The following is a 16,350-nucleotide window of genomic DNA, read 5'->3' as shown; positions in this document are numbered from 1 at the left end:
GCTTGATCAATCCCGAGATGTGCTGTTTTGGTATAATGGTGATCATCAGTGTTGCTTGATAATGTTATTGCATGTACGGTATGTGTGTGTATTGCGAGTACACAGTATTGTGAATGTGAATGGCATGATGTGAGTGGGAGTGTGTAAGTTGTGTGAGCGTGCTCCTGTGTATGTTTGTGTATGTTGTACTATATCTGTAATGCATCAGCATTCAGCAGTGGTGTAAAGTTTTCTTATATTAGGTACGCCGAGCTCTTCTTTTGACCTATTCTGGGCGGGAACCCCTTTTGGTGTTTTAAGCATTATGTTATACTTTAGCTATTGAAAAATAGTATTTTTTCCACTACTGGCACTATATTTGTACATCAGCATTCAGCAATAAGCACGCAGTGTGTTTTCGATGTGTGTCTGTTGCCTGCTCTGTTGTGCTCTTGCTGTACACTAGGTAGTGTTCCGTCGTGTGACGTGATGTGCGTTTAGTGCAAACGTAGCATGAGTAACAAGGACCACGGGCTGCCTGTCAATTGTGGATTTTGACGTGTCTGTGTTGTTTGAGACGTGGGTTTTTGTTGTGTTTATTTGTGTTGCCGAATGCCGAGTTGAGTTGAGTTAGATCGTTATAACTCTCGGACTCCCTGGTTGATTTCATTTTTTTATATATTTTTTATAGTCGAGCTCTCTATGTGTCAGACTGAACTGCTCGAGTCAGTGTGGAATGCATTGTGGATTCGTTTCGCCGTCCCCCGATTGCCTGTTTGTTGTCGCTGATATGTAGAGATGATGTTGTAATGGTGGAGCGTTGCACCGATGAACAGAGTGTTGCTCTCGTCCCAGATACGTTGCGTGGTGCTATGGCCGCAGTGGCGAAACGTCAAAGCATCGCTAGTGCTACCCCTGCTGTTGTCGGCAGCAACGCTACTGTCCCAAGATCCACCTCCCAACCAGGTAACATCCAGGAGAGGAACCTCATTACAGACATTGATTGTCTATTTGGTGTCATCTTGTTTTTTTTTTCTTTCGTTTGCATGATTGTAAAATGAAATTGAAAGTTGGTGAGTTGAAGGAGCGTAATTTGATTGTTTGGCGTGTGGAATACGTCATAATAGCACAATCAGCTCTGTTTGATCTACGCTCTTCTTTGAAATTGTGTTCACTTTGCCTCGCCTTTTGGAAATCCACTCTGGTGTAAAGTGGCAGCCAGCCGTGTGCTGCTATAACTGTAGCAGCAAGCAATACTTCCAACATAATTCTATGATGTGCTTTGTCTTCCTCCAGGGTGGAGCCAGCGACGTCTACCTTCCATGGACACAGAGGACTTTGAGACCATCCCCTCCAGCGGCGAGGAGCTCTCCAACTCCTCGGAAGAGGAAGGCAGCAATAAGAATGTAGGTAACTCAGGTTAACAGTAGCAGTGCTGCATATTCCACTCCTGCTGGAAGGTTTTGTTCCAAACCCAAACTATAGGCCTATAAAAAGAGCAATAGTTTGATTTTATTTATGTTTATTTGACAGGGACAATACTTGTGTCAAGTTATAATATGTATAATGCGACCCAGTCCCTGGCTCGGCCTTTCTATACAAATATCTACCATAGCGGAAAAGTATGCAATTACACAAAGTACATGCAGCTTGTGGGCGCGGCTTATGTTGTTGAGAAAGTGGAGTGCTGAAGAGCATGTGTGAAGGTTTATCTATATTAAAACTATTAATTTAATGTAGTACAACCCCAAAAATATATTTCATATAACATTTAGGCAGAAAATATAATGTGTAAATTATATGGATATGTACTTGCCCAGACAATATTGCAAAATAAATGAGATATGGATAAATTAAATGGTAATAAAGGTTTAAGAGGTAAGTCTGATGAGCCAAGCCCCTAATTCCACATTGGAACCATGCCATGCCCCAATGCTTTTTTTATCAGTTTGTCAACATCTTTGTTGTCTTTTTAATGTGAAGCATATCGAGTTTTCTTTGTATATAAAAAAAAATGAAATTAACTTGATCTGATTTGACTTGATGGTTTGAGTTGATGGTTTGACTTGACCTGACCCAAACTGCACCACGTCCTCCGTGCTCGGCCATAAATCAAGGACCACCTCTAAAATGAGATGATGCATCTCTCAGGGGGCTGATATCCTCCCAAGACGAATTTCAAATCAAATAAAATGTCAAAGGAGAAGCCCTCCCTCTCTCCCACCAGCTCAACATCCATCCCCTGCTCCCTGTCCACTCATCCCTCGCTCCCCTCTTGTTCCAACTTAATCCATTCTGGGCGGGAACCCCTTTTTGGTGTTTTAAGCATTATGTTATACTTTAGCTATTGAAAAATAGCAGATCCACAAGCTCATAGCGCGGCACCGAGTGCCACGCTACGAGCTTGTAGGTCTGCTATTTTTGAAAAATCGTGAAAATGTGGTGCAAATCTTTGAATATATTTTAACTCAAATATTTGCTTCTGGGAGGGTCCCTGGAACAACATATTTTCAGATGGGGGTCGGCAGCCAATTACATATATTTTTTTTGGGGGGGGGGGAAACATGAGGTTTTTCAGAAAACTGTCAGGATTTAGAAGACACTTGTAGAATCGTCCTCGGGTCTAAATGAGTTACTGTAAATCCCTCGTCCAATCCCTCTGAAGGAAGAACCCTCTAGCAGCAGCAGTAATTATTTCCCAGCACCGCTCATCTCGTTAGCGCAGCGCGCTGACGACTTGACATTTAAAGGAACGAGGGAGGAGGAGGAAGCGGAGGAGAGGAGGATTACGGCGCGCTGCGAGTCTATTGGGCGCGTCAGGGTTTCCATCACCATTATAATCTGTGTGATGTATAGAGCTGGGGAGCACGCTTTTTAAGGGAGCAGGAGTATTAGACACACAACACACGTGCTGGCTCCAATGCACGCACACACACACACACACACACACACACACACACACACACACACACACACACACACACACACACACACACACTCAAAAGGGAGCAGGCATATTAGACACACAACACACGTTCTGGCTCCAACGTACACACACACGCGCACACACACACACACACACTCAAACTCTTTTCCCTCTTGGCAGGGTGACAGTGGTCGTTTCCGCGTGCAGCTGACCTACGAGTCTCGTGCGGCCAGGGACCTCTCCCTGGAGTCAGGTGATCTTGTGCAGTTCCTGGAAGAGGCGGAGAACGGACACTGGTGAGTTTCTATTGGCTGGGCAGCATTGCAGCGTTATAGAGGTCGATCAATCAACATGGCCCCATTGGCCCGCCCCACTCAGTACTCCCATGTCAGCCTATAGCGCTGCACTTCACAGTGGCAATTAAGCACGTTGACGTTTGCTCATTAGTCATACTTTGTTCAATAGGAACTGTGGGAATACTCGTATAGGTGTCTTGTTTATTCTTGCCATGCATTAGCCAGACTATTAGGGCTATTTAATTACCGTATTAAGGCTTTTTAGATTTCCTGACCGAAGTTAAGAATTAACACTAATAAATAGGCATGTAACGATTCACTCAACTCACGATACGATTCATATCACGATATGAGGTTCACGATACAATTTTTCACGATATTTTAAACTTTTTTATTTATTTTTATATATATATATCATTTATCTTCCCCCCCGAGCTTTTAAAAAAAAAATTCTTTAACTACATTGCAAAAAGAAATAGCATTACTTTTGAAACATAATTGCCTTCCTTGATGAGCATCAACGGCCACCATCACCTGGGCACAGTCACAGACACACACAGCTCCCCTGTATATGCCTCTATTACTGAAAGTGACTCATTTCTCTCCAAAAGCACTTGAATATGATGGAATATGACTAAAGCTCACATTTCACATCACACACCATAAACGAATATATATATCAGTATATTTTCATTGGAGATATACTGCTTGTTGTTCAAGCACAGCTTCCTAGCAATCCGAGCACAGTTTTACGCTGACTATAGGACCGATTCTGAGAAACTGTAGTTGGTGTATACTGGTAACAAGAAGACTCGCCCCGTTTCTGTTTTCCTCCCAGATTTTCCCCAATGTGAGGGGTGGGAGAGGCTGGACAGCAGACGGCTGGACTTTGAATTTCTCTAACTATAAACTTTCATGACAGCAGACAGCCGTACAAATATAATTTATGAAGTGAAGTCTGTTCACAGAAGTTGTTGTAGGATATGTGGGGATTATCTGACGAGGTACCATTTGAGTGTGCAAAACCTTACATATACTAAATAATACTAAATTGTTTATAGGGTCAATATAAGTAAAATAATATAGCCTTTCTACAGGAGTATCTTTTTATATTTTTCCAAAAAGAATACAAACAGCCAATAGCATATTACAAAGTTCCTCACTGGTGACAATTGGTGACAAAAACGGTCAAGCACCGGGTCGAGTCATTCCGGTATTCTGTATACTTGGTAGTGTTGGTTTGGAAGATTACACCAACATACTGTGAAAAACTGACACCATTGACGAGATATCTCATCATTTGACATCCATCGGTTCACTGCCATTGAGAAGATATACCTCTTCATTTCAGGGTTTTCATTGATTACGTTAGATCTTCGACCAAACGTATGAACGCTTCTAGCTTGCTAGGAAACCGATAAACCCGGAAATTAAAAGTTTGTCTACATCCACCTCAATGTAAATGGATTTATAAGAAAGCATATCCGATTCTCTTCCCAGGTTGCGTTTTTGGTCAAAAGGAGCTTTATTCACGGCCCATAACTGAGGAGCCGATGATCGTGGTTACAAAATGTATTTCAATTTCCGCGTGAAAGAAAAGACGATCGTCTGTCATTCAACACAGCGTGAAAAACCACCGGCAGTGTGGCGGAAGAAGAAGAATTCATTAATATCTGGCAGTAAATATTTAAATAGTATTATATTTAAGTATTCTTTTGTCCACCCAACTTCGTATACTATATTCTGCATTTATCCATTGATAGTTCAGCTTGTTAAATCCCATTTATTTGATTCTCACAGTTGGCCGTCTAATGAAGTGAAATGTGTCTCGCTCATCATCAGTAATAATGAGGGGGGGGCATCCAGACAGAACTGGTCTAATGTCTCATTTAATGTCATTCTAACATGGCATTGTTCTTGAGGAGTTGCTGTTTTTGTTGTTTGACGCGGTTTAAATTTATGTGTACATTTATAAAAATCTGTAAAATCTGTATCATTACGAGGAGTAACACCATTAATGCCCCAGCCACAATCACCCTCCATTAAAAAACGGAATAACCTCCATTAAAACTGGGTCACAGTCTATTCCCGTCACAGTGAGAAAGCTGTGGAAAACAAGGCCATGTCATTCCTTCAGTTCATTTACAGTGAATGAGGTATTAGGCTCTCAAAAGACAACAAACTAAACGGTACTGCAGTTGGGAAGTCCAAACAAGGTCAATTGGACACTTTAGTCCATGCCCGTAACTACTTGGAACACCTAATAAAATTCCAAATAGGCTCCCAGTTAAACACCTGCATAGGCTCTTTGAAATGCCTTAATCGTTCCATTGTGTAAACCTAAGATAACATTACCGTAATTTCCGGACTATAAGGCGCACCTGAATATAAGCCGCACCAGCCAAATTTTGGGAAAATCCCGTATACAAGCCGCACCGTTACGTTAGCTCAGAGCCTTAGATGGCTCTGCGTTAGCTGTAAAAATCCATAGATTAGCCGCACCGTTGTATAAACCGCATGGTTCAAATCATGGGTAAAAAGCCGCGGCTTATAGTCCGGAAATTACGGTATATATAATATATATAGTACTTTCTCTGCAGACCTACCATTTTCAAAGAGCACCATGACTGCGCCAGCTGTCATTCTGATAAATTATATACATGCAAGTTGCGCTGCGTTGATTAGCGGCATCCCTCTGTTGCACAGTCACACGCATGGCTGATGATCCACTGTAGACGCAAATCACTATTCCCGTGATGTTGGCTCTCTCACAGAGGAGGAACAGTGATTTTACCATGAAGCAGAAAGAACATAAAGCAAAACATTGTAATTTTTCACGTAGTTCACGTATCCCAACTTCTTCACTAAAGGATTGTAGTTACAGTACAGTATGACTTTACTTTATTTGTGTATTTAGACAGGACAGATTAATATTATTAATTCATAGGACATTATATGGATCCGATGTGTTAATGAACCTACATAATGTGTATTTATTTCCATAATGTAATTCACCGGATTTAGCAGTAATTCAAATTTTCAGCCACTGTCCCCACATAAAACAAAATACACAACATCATGTTCACAATGCAAGCCAGCCGGCAGGAGAAATACGCCATCAGATGCACATTGTCAGTGCACCGCGAGCCAGCTTAACAAAACCTTTTAACATTTAACCATTTGATGTGAATGCATCAAGATAGAACTCCCAGGCGTTCAAATTGCATCCTAAAACTTGAATGCATTTTTTTTTTTACATTCGATACTTGAGATAAGTTATTTAGCACGTACTTTATAACTTGAGCAGAATATGGAATAGAAGATGACAATTTGCCAAATGACAAATCTATCACGGCAGCTTCCACTTTGCCTTCCTCCACCGCTCTCTGTGGGCCTTGTGCATTTGCATTAACTTCCCTGGTTTACAGTCCATGTACAGTAGAGGCCGGCCCACATTAATCAGTGCAGCCTGAGAGGGGAAATTAGTATAACGAAATAACAACTCTGCTGCTCCCTCTCTCTCTCTCTCTCTCTCTCTCTCTCTCTCTCTGCAGCGATTAACCCATTTTGGGCAGGAACCCCTTTTGGTGTTTTAAGCATTATGTTATACTTTAGCTATATTGAAAAATAGCAGATCTACAAGTTCATAGCGCGGCACCGAGTGCCGCGCTATGAGCTTGTAGGTCTGCTATTTTAGAAAAATCGTGAAAATGTAGTGCAAATCTTAGTTTGAATATATATTCTTTCAGAGCGAACGTTTTTAACTCAAATCTTTGCTTCTGAGGTGTCCCTGGAACAACATATTTTCAGATGGGGGTCTGTGGCCAATTACATACATTTTTGGGGGTCCTTGACATGAAAATGCATGAGAACGACTGAGATAGAAACATGGATTTTACAAGAAAACTGTCAGGATTTAGAAGGCATTTGTAGAATCGTCCTCTGGTCTAAATAGGATAAAGGCTCAATCCCCCCCCCTCATTTGGGATTAGAATTTCATTCGCCATAACATTACCCTGATAAAGCGCTGGGAGATAATTATTAATGAAAGGAGGACATAAAGTGTGAAGAGAATGGTCTAAGTTCAATGAGAACACAATGCATTCGGATGAATGATAAATAGGTCTGTTTTATTCAACTCATTGCTCCTCCATCTCCCTCCCCGTCCTTCCATTCACTGCAATATTGGCTTGCTAGGAAAGCAGAGGCCTCTGGAAGCCATGAAGGCAGCTGAGAGAGAGAGGGAAACAAAAGGTGGAGAGAGAGAGAGAGAGAGAGAGAGAGAGAGAGAGTTTTGCTTTCATTCTCAGTGCATTTGGTGGTGACTAATACCCTGTGAGATAAGAGCTGCACTTTAAAAAAAATCCTTTGAATATCCTCATTTTTCATCAGCTCATACATATTTCATGTGTTAAAAAACTGTCTTCCATCATCTTCATCTATGGATTTTTTGGCACAAAATACCTCACTCACACTCATCTCCAGCCCACTGTCGCCCTCTTCCTCGCTTGAGCAAGATGAGGAATTCATAAGTTCTTTGTCTTTATTCATGTTTTTTGTCATAGATGGGAAGCGATATGTAGCCATATAGCACTTTGCATCCGCATTGGATACGGAAGAATTTTGCGCGTGTTTAAATTCAAATCAGGTGCCAAGTGTTATGTGATAGATCTCCTGGGCACTTGTGAATGGCCTGCTTATTTCCATGGTGTGCATCTGTGACGCCGCTGACAAATTTTCACATCCAAGTGTTGATTCGTCTGCTAACACATCGCTCCCAAGAGCACGCTCCACCTAGGAAGTGTTTGTTTCACACCCATTACATACACTCTATCACACATACACGTGCGCACGCGCGCACGCATGCACTCACACACGCACACACAGACAGACACATAAAACGCGCTGTCCCTGGCTGTTCCCGTCTGCTGTGGGGCTTGCCGCTGGCAATTTACTGAATATTTGCATCAGGGCCCCAGAAGGCTTCAGCACATGCACCAGTGTCCTGCCAACAGAATACATCAGAATATGACTTCAGTGTCTGGCAAAAAAAAGTTTTTTATCTCCACAAAGCCAACTTCTTAAGGAACTGAGAAGAAGAGGTTTTTCTTTTAGATGGAAACCTCCCCACCCAGCGAACTGAATAGCTTCAATTGAAATTTTCAATAGTCTGGCTTCAGTCCAGGGCTGTGTGTGTGTGTGTGTGTGTGTGTGTGTGTGTGTGTGTGTGTGTGTGTGTGTGTGTGTGTGTGTGTGTGTGTGTGTGTGTGTGTGTGTGTGTGTGTGTGTGTGTGTGTGTGTGCGTGTGCGACTGTGCGTGTGCGTTTTTCTGCCAACTTCGATCCAGTTCTGCTAAATGACTTGTGCCAGTTGAGAAAATGCCTCTCTGCTCCTCACTAGAGAACTAGAAACGTCTGAAGTTGAATCGTGAGAGTTGATGAGAAACAATAGACTGATTATCCGTGATATTGCAAGCTGTCGCACCAGAATAAAGTACATAATTTACACTTGCCATCGTCAGGTCCTGATTATAAAAAGTATGGTGGGTGTGTGAACTGTGAAGTACGTCAGCGTTAGGCCTCATTCACACATATCAAACACCAATCAAGCAGGTGTTTGGTCGTTTTTTTGGGCCACCACAATGCTTTTCCAATGGGCAACAGGCTTCGTACACACATAAAGAATAACTGTGCTGTGCTCTGCCTGTGTTTCATGGCCGCCCCAATGCTTTTCCAATGGAAGTCATGTGGTTTGACCAAACACTTGATTGCCCCCCTCCCCCCATCACACACAACTGTTTGGTCAAACCACGTGACTTCCATTGGAAAAGCATTGAGGCGGCCATGAAACACAGACAGCACAGACCATGTTCGTCTGATATGTGTGTACGAAGCCACATGGTTTGACCAAACATTTTTGTTTGATGAGGGGGAGGCGCAGAACACCACCAGCAATCAGCAATCAAACACAAATGTTAGATCAAACCATGTGACTCCCATTGGAAAAGCATTGTGGTGGCCCAAAAAAGCAAAAAAACTACCAAACATTTCTTGATTGGTGTTTGATACGTGTGAATGAGGCCTTACTCTTATGCCTGGATGTTTTTTTTGTTTTTGTTTTTCAGACGGCAGTCAGCAGGTTAGATAAGAACTTTAAATGTATTCTGTTTGGGGTAGTTTAGAAAATTGCTTGTTAAGAATTTCAATTTGCAAGACGACTCAATAATGACATGACCAAAACAGGGAAGCCGGGTAGAAAGGGGTTTACATTTACACAATAATGTTATGAATTTAACTTTTTTTAATAAGCTATTTTATTTATTTATACATTTTCGTCTCTCCTTTTCACTTGGTCTCCCTTGCATCCTCTTCTTTCAAAACCACAGCCTTAGATAAATAAGAATTTTCAATAGAGCACCGAAGTCTGACGTCACTTTCAGTGAGTGCGCCAGTCCACAGGTTCGTGTATTTTTTATTTGCATTGAAATAATAGGGGGATTTTAGGTCGCTTCATATACGAACTGTGTTTGAAAAATAAACCGATCATCCCGGCCTTTCTGTCAGGGGGGTGGCTGTGTGCCGTTAATGATGTCCATTCATATTTGATACAGCCAGTTTCTGAGAAAATAGAATGAATGTGGCAAAAGCCTTGAAACTACAAGGGTATGAAAGCAATATCGCTGCTAATATACATCACGCCCAGCTGTCAACACCTTGCGTTCCTGGTTCCTGAGATTCCTCGTTGACGTAAGCTCAGCTGGCAGTGATTCGACTCGACTAGTAACCATGAAACATTAAATATCAATAGAAGGAAAATAAATGAATTAACGTGTCAGTTTCTGTTGTGCGACGGGCAGCTGCAGCCACCCCACCCCACCAAATGTAGTCTCTGGTTTGTTTGACTCATTTCTAGCGCTTATTGTGTTACTCTTTGGGTATATTTGTACATTTCCACCTTCAGTCGATGCTTCATAACCATATGAGTGAAAAGGCCGGGATGATCGGTTTATTTCTCAAACACCGTTCTTATATGAAGAGATCTAAAATCCCCCTATATGGCGATTTCAATGCAAATAAAAAGTACACGAACCTGTGGACTGGCGCCGTCTACTGACAGTGACGTCAGGACTTCGGTGCTCTATACATACTCACACTCCTATCAATTATTTGTTTGAATTGTAACGGCTTTAGGAAACCCATCATTTCATGACAAATAAAGCAGAGACGAGAGTGTGTGCGAGAACCTGAACTCTGTCTCATAATAAGCACATTGAGTTTGGTCGCACTCGCATCATGTATACTGTACATGCATTTCTGTCTCATTCTCTACACTAGCGGTATTAAGGACCCTCCAAAACGATGTTGTTTCATTTCATGTATGTTCTAGGCTAGTCAAGAACCTATTAACAGAGGAGACAGGGCTGGTCCCGCCCACTATACTGCAGACAGCATCTGAAGGAGGTCACTCTTTAAGTAACAACACTGGTATTCCTCACTAACCACTGTCTGGCAGCCTTGCTACCGCGCACTCACTCTCACAACCACCGCTCCCTCCCTCACTCATCTCGCTCACTCAGGTTTATGCTTTGGTGGCAAACGTCTTTTGCGGCACGTAGTAAAAAAAAAAGACAAAACACCGTATTTTCAACTGTTTCCGTGACACCGTTGAAAATAGTCCTATAGTAACGTGTCTGTCGCATGAAACTTTTGCCGATATATATATATATAAATCGTCCTCAACTTCGTTTGCGCTTTTCCTCATGGCAGTTGGGCTGGGGGCCGCGGAGGGATTAGGTGGACCTGCTGCTTGGGGAGCGAGGGAGTGGGGTTGGATGGATTCGACTGGATGGAAGGATAGAGCGGGTGGGACTGGAAAAGCTTTTGGCTGTGGAGTTGAATAAGCAGAGCATGATGTCACTCACTGCAGCAGCACGATCACCTCCTAGCTCCCAGCCTTGTTCCTCCGTCTCCTCTTTTCTCTCTCTCTCTCTCTCTCTCTCTCTCACTCACTCTCTCTCTCTCTCTCACTCCTCCATACTGTTCTCGCGCTTTAATGTTTCACTCCAGCCACCCTGTATTTTCTGATCCCTCTCTGCTTAATCTCCTCATTTCCACATCAGCTTGAAAGCTGGTCCTTGGAAGTGTTTATTCACAGCCTAGGCTTCTTATTTTTTTTATTATGGAGCTCTGTTCCTCTGTAATACTAGTAGTATCTTTATTTATTTATCCCTTTCTTTCCTCCTAACTTAATCTCCTTTTTCTTTTTCTTCTTTCTCTTTATTGTCCCCGTCTTACTCTTTCTCCTTTTCACCCTCCCTTTCTCTCCCTCTCTAAGATGTTTTCATGTTAAAGAGGGGCAGAGTTCCATGCATTGGCAGTTGACTGCAATATTTTGGCTAAGTGGAATCCATTTACAAACAGCCCCTTTACCTTTCACTTTTGATTGCCCGAGTCTGCCTTTCGCTATAATTCTTTATGCACTCCACTGACTGATATTGATGCAGATATTGAATGTCTCACTATTATGTGCCCTTGTTTTACACTCCTATTAAAGCTGCATTGTTTGGTCTGTGTTGTTTTATTGGCATTGCAGCCAGGCTGTGCAACCCCACCTTAAACACACTATTTGAATGCCACAGTTTGCCTGTATCTCTTCATGCCCATTTGCTTGGCAACCATATATTACTTGTATTGCTAGGTACTAATTAGAGTTTGTTATAGACTCTGACGTGTCTTATTTTTTGTTGCAGATATCTTCAGTGATTTGTGTACAGCAGCGCTGTCAGATTCAGATGACAATGAAGCCAGCACCTGGGGTGATGTGTCTCAAGACAGCAGATAAACATGGATGCTATTGTAGATAACTGAGTTGGAAGACAAACATGGTTGACTATGGTTTTTCCACTGTATTTCTTTATTTAACTGTAAACATGGACAACTATTGGAGTGTTCTTTTTACTCTAATGGTCCATGTTGGACTTCAACGTTGTGGACTATTGTTTTTCTACTGGACTACAAACAAAGCCAACTTTGATAGTTTTCCAACACTACCCTTTCTCAATGGACTGCAAACACGGTTGACTGTTGTTTTCAACTGCAGTTTTTCACAACTGATATGTTTTAGCTTTTCTACGGACCCTCTGGAAAATGCTGGAACCCAAACATGCTTGAATTCCACAGTGGGAAAGCCATATATGATTCAATCAAAGAACTACAAGTACCAACCAGCTATGGATTATTAGCACGGAGAAATGGCACTTAATCAGACACGGGCGTATAGGAAGATCTTCCGATCCCACGTGTGATTAATTCAGTTTATTCAAAGGAGTACACATGCTATGCCTGAGTGGCTACGTTCTATGCCTGAAGAGATCAGATGGTGTCTGAGTCGGATAACACTAAATGCACACATCCTATCTGTACCGGTAGGGAACTAGGCCTCAGCGAGGTGCCTTTTGATGCTGCTAAGACGAGATGTGTGTTTCTGCCCTGGCCTGCTTCAGCTGCTGACGACTTTAACCCATTCTGACCGGGCACCCATTTTGGTGTTGGCATCATGTTATGCTTTAGCTATTGAAAAATAGCAGATCTACAAGCTCATATCGCGCCACCGAGTGGCGCGATACGAGCTTGTAGGTCTGCTATTTTTGAAAAATCGAAGACACTTTTAGAATCTGATCTCAGGTCAGAATGGGTTAATAATGAAACTGTCAGGATGTAATAGACATTTTTAGAATCTGATCTCAGGTCAGAATGGGTTAAGACTACTGACGATTCAAAATGACTTGATAGACACTGATTGTCATGCCACTGACGAGGTCTCTCACGAGCCCTGTCAGAACGCCATACGTACCTCACATAGTTACCAACGTAACACCTGTTCTCAGAACCCAGGGGGTATATGTCACCAATACAGATACCGCTAATTATATCAGAAGTGTTACCATTTTATATGCAGAGGTCTAAAAATTAGCTGAAAGATGAGTTTTGCTTTCACGCCGGTAATTTTATTTTACAAGAACAAAACACCATGTGGTTCCTTTTGCTGCACGTTCGTTCACAACCGCTCAGTGAGCTCTCCTGAATGGAGAGGCGGAAAGGTTGTATCCCTGAACACACACAAACACGCCCGTCTTAATTACTTATACTCTAATAACACCTGACAAGATCACAGCAGAACTACTATGCAACTGATTTATTATACAAACATATATACGGTCTAGAGTGTATAGGCATGTTGCAAAGGCTCTTTTCCCCTTTTGGCATTTGCAGTTAAACTATAATATTCAGGATCCACGTTCATCTATGAATACAGTATTGTGGTAGCTGTATACCGGTCCTGATGATTGGTCTCCATCAAGTCAACCTGATCCTATAGTTTATTGTTCTTTGTCGCAACTGACTGACAGACAGATATGTCACACTGATTGTATTTTGACCTTGAAACCCACGTGTAAAGCTTAGTTTATATAATCCATCACACGGTATGGCTTGCTGATGTGATGCATTTGTTAGCTTGAACAAGTGACTGTCGTACTACATACTCCTACTGTAGGCTAGGGCCATCCTGCTGAATCCAAAGTAGTGGCTGAGTTCTTTAAGAAACATGTAATCTGATTGATTGTGAACAGGGAGACGTTTCCACTCCAACCAAAAAGACCCTAAACCAGTGGTGAGGTTGTAGAGATATTAGAAAAAGAAGCTACTGTAGCACATTTTGTCATTAGAAAATGTCAATTGAGCAAACAAACCATTTCTTTCATGAGTCATATTTATGTAGGCCTAGTCTTGATATCAGACATTATGTTTAAAAAGGGTTAGGGAGCTGTTTCATATGTGATGAGGGGGTGTTTTTTTTCAACACCAACTCAGCTGATTTTTTCTTTTGTGAACAGAATTGTTTTCACACTTTTTGTGAGAGGAAATTATAATGAAAGGTTCTTCAGATCATGGGTTCTTGATGATCAGAAGGGAGGGAAAGGAGGAAGAAGAGATCAATTCAAATGAATATGTTGCATAACGACACCATTTCTATGTGACATTATTGTCAGTATTTTAGAACGATCGGCCATGTAAAGATCCATTCCTGAATGACTGCTGTGTTGTGTATATCTTTTGCATATTTACATATTTCTTTTTTTACATGTGCCTCTTTTCTGTGCATTGCACCTTATTTTCGAAGGCAGGTCAAATGATAAGAAACATCAGTCATGTTCCATTTGTAGCGTTTTAGGTTACACGTCTTTTTCTGCAATTACACTGTAATGAGACAACTTACTAGTTTGCTACTCGGAAAGCTTTCCATCGCCAGATCCTGATAGCATTGGTCAGATCACCACTTTCAAACTGGCGTCTCTAATAATTTTTCTTTTCGCAGAAATGTGCAATAATTAATAACATAACACTTTTACAAGCACACAAACAATGTGAGCTTGTAGATTGGCTGTTTTCATGACACATACAGTACACAATGTTTAAAACAGGGCTTAAATGGTTGCTATTCGAGCAAATCAAGTGCCCTGTTTCTGCTGTTTCTCTCTTTGTATACTAGTATGAGCTTCACCAAACGATTAATGATTTGCCGATCATATCAATGTGTACTTTCACTTTAATTTAAATTGCCCGTATCAGAAGACAGCAGTCTCCTAAATAACACACATTGACGTTTCTCATTTGAACTGCAATGACACATTGAGCATTTAACATGTTGTATATTTTGTGTATCTTATTGGAAATGAAAGTCAGATTGTATCTTTGTAAAGACAGTTCTATTGCATCATAATGCATTTTTAATCATCCATTGTTTCATATTATAGAATGTATACTATTAAGTGTGTATAAACTACAGTATATCATTGTAATGTACATATTTATAAGAGTTCACCTTCTTTAATTGTGATAATATGCATTCATAAACTGATTTTCTTTTTTAAATATATCATTTGACACTGTTTTCCCATCTTAAAAAAGCATGAATATTTCAGATTGCATACAGGCATACTTTAGTTTGAGTAAAAGGTCCTCATTTAGCAGAATTATATGACCTTATTTCTCAAACTCAGGGCTGGGGGACAGCCATGTCAGTCCATAGAATAATGATGTATGGTCCATACTTATCTCCTCAACAAATAGAATATCCTACTACTAGTGTTCTTTGATATTCTAATGTATAACAAGACAGAAGAGATCACAAATCAAAGTCGTGAATGTTGAACGTCTGCAAGATGGCAAGAAAACATTGTCAATTTTGCCATCAGCTGAAAACCGAGATTGGACCCTCAGCATTATAGGCTCAGAGCTACAGACAGGCTTGGAGACTGAGAAAAAACTAAAGCAAAACACAAAGTGATCTTTGTTTCACCACCTTGCTGTGTTCTATATCTCACAGACATGCCCTGTGTCAAGAATAGGAAGGGCGTTCAAACGAGACGTTATTAAAGTCTGCGCCAGCAGGCGGTGAATTCACACGCTGCCACTGAGCTCCCCTCGCCACAACCACCCCCTGCATCCCAGCCTCGCCGTGCCACAGCTAGTTTTATGATGATTTAAGGCTGTATTAAAATGAAATGTAATTATTTGAAAGAGAGATGGGGGAGGGGGAAAAACAGACTGTATTCTTCACTGCTGCTTTTTTTTCCTCCCGTGGACAAGGCCATCAAAGTGATGAGTGTAAATGACTTCCTGCATTCGAGTATGTGATGAAATACATGCATTTTGAAAGGCCTTGGCGTATTTCTGGTGTTATGTTAGTGATCTATGGCTGCTCACTGCTCAGGTATGGTGGAGCTGTGCCGCTGCATCATAATTCCAACCACTTCTGCTATACTCCTTCAAAGGGAAGGAACAGGCTATTAATGTTAGACTTAAAGCATATTCACTCTGTCTGTGACTGGTGCTAACTTTTTTATCTGCTTCTCTCTGTGCCCAGATGAAATCATAATTTAAAGACAGGAAATGTGTGTTATAAAGTTTTAAATGCTCCAGATTGGTTCTCCACTGCCTCAGACATCAGTGACACAGATGAATATAAGCAAACTTTTTTATTAAATTAAAGATGTCTTATTTATAGAGTTGCTGACTGAACAGTACTCCTCATTTTTTTAGGACCAGCTTCTCTGGCTCATAATTTAACCATGACCAGGGTCTTTCA

At 41.4% G+C, this 16,350-nt stretch overlaps 1 protein-coding gene across 12 annotated transcripts in view; it reads left to right on the top strand.

Annotated features, from left to right (window-relative positions):
• Positions 1–12,089, top strand: part of mcf2l2 (MCF.2 cell line derived transforming sequence-like 2) — a gene marked incomplete at its 3' end in the record, with an annotated part of 133,596 nt that extends 121,507 nt beyond the window's left edge. For 6 of the 12 annotated variants that reach the window (XM_083767695.1, XM_083767694.1, XM_083767696.1 and 3 more), the window contains 5 exons: positions 835–945; positions 1,276–1,385; positions 3,086–3,201; positions 10,588–10,673; positions 11,951–12,088. In XM_083767695.1, coding sequence (XP_083623821.1) covers positions 835–945; positions 1,276–1,385; positions 3,086–3,201; positions 10,588–10,673; positions 11,951–12,042 — 515 coding nt within the window. Of the gene's footprint in view, positions 1–834; positions 946–1,275; positions 1,386–3,085; positions 3,206–10,587; positions 10,674–11,950 lie in introns of those variants that run through there. The other 6 variants (XM_083767690.1, XM_083767698.1, XM_083767697.1 and 3 more) reach the window with 4 other exon arrangements.
• Positions 12,090–16,350: the final 4,261 nt, after the last annotated feature.

This window comes from Protomyctophum parallelum (assembly GCF_964188405.1).
Source record: "Protomyctophum parallelum genome assembly, chromosome: 6".
In the NCBI taxonomy this organism is placed as follows: domain Eukaryota; kingdom Metazoa; phylum Chordata; class Actinopteri; order Myctophiformes; family Myctophidae; genus Protomyctophum; species Protomyctophum parallelum.
Note: the sequence above shows the minus strand (reverse complement) of the source record. Positions and strands in the feature narration are given on the sequence as shown.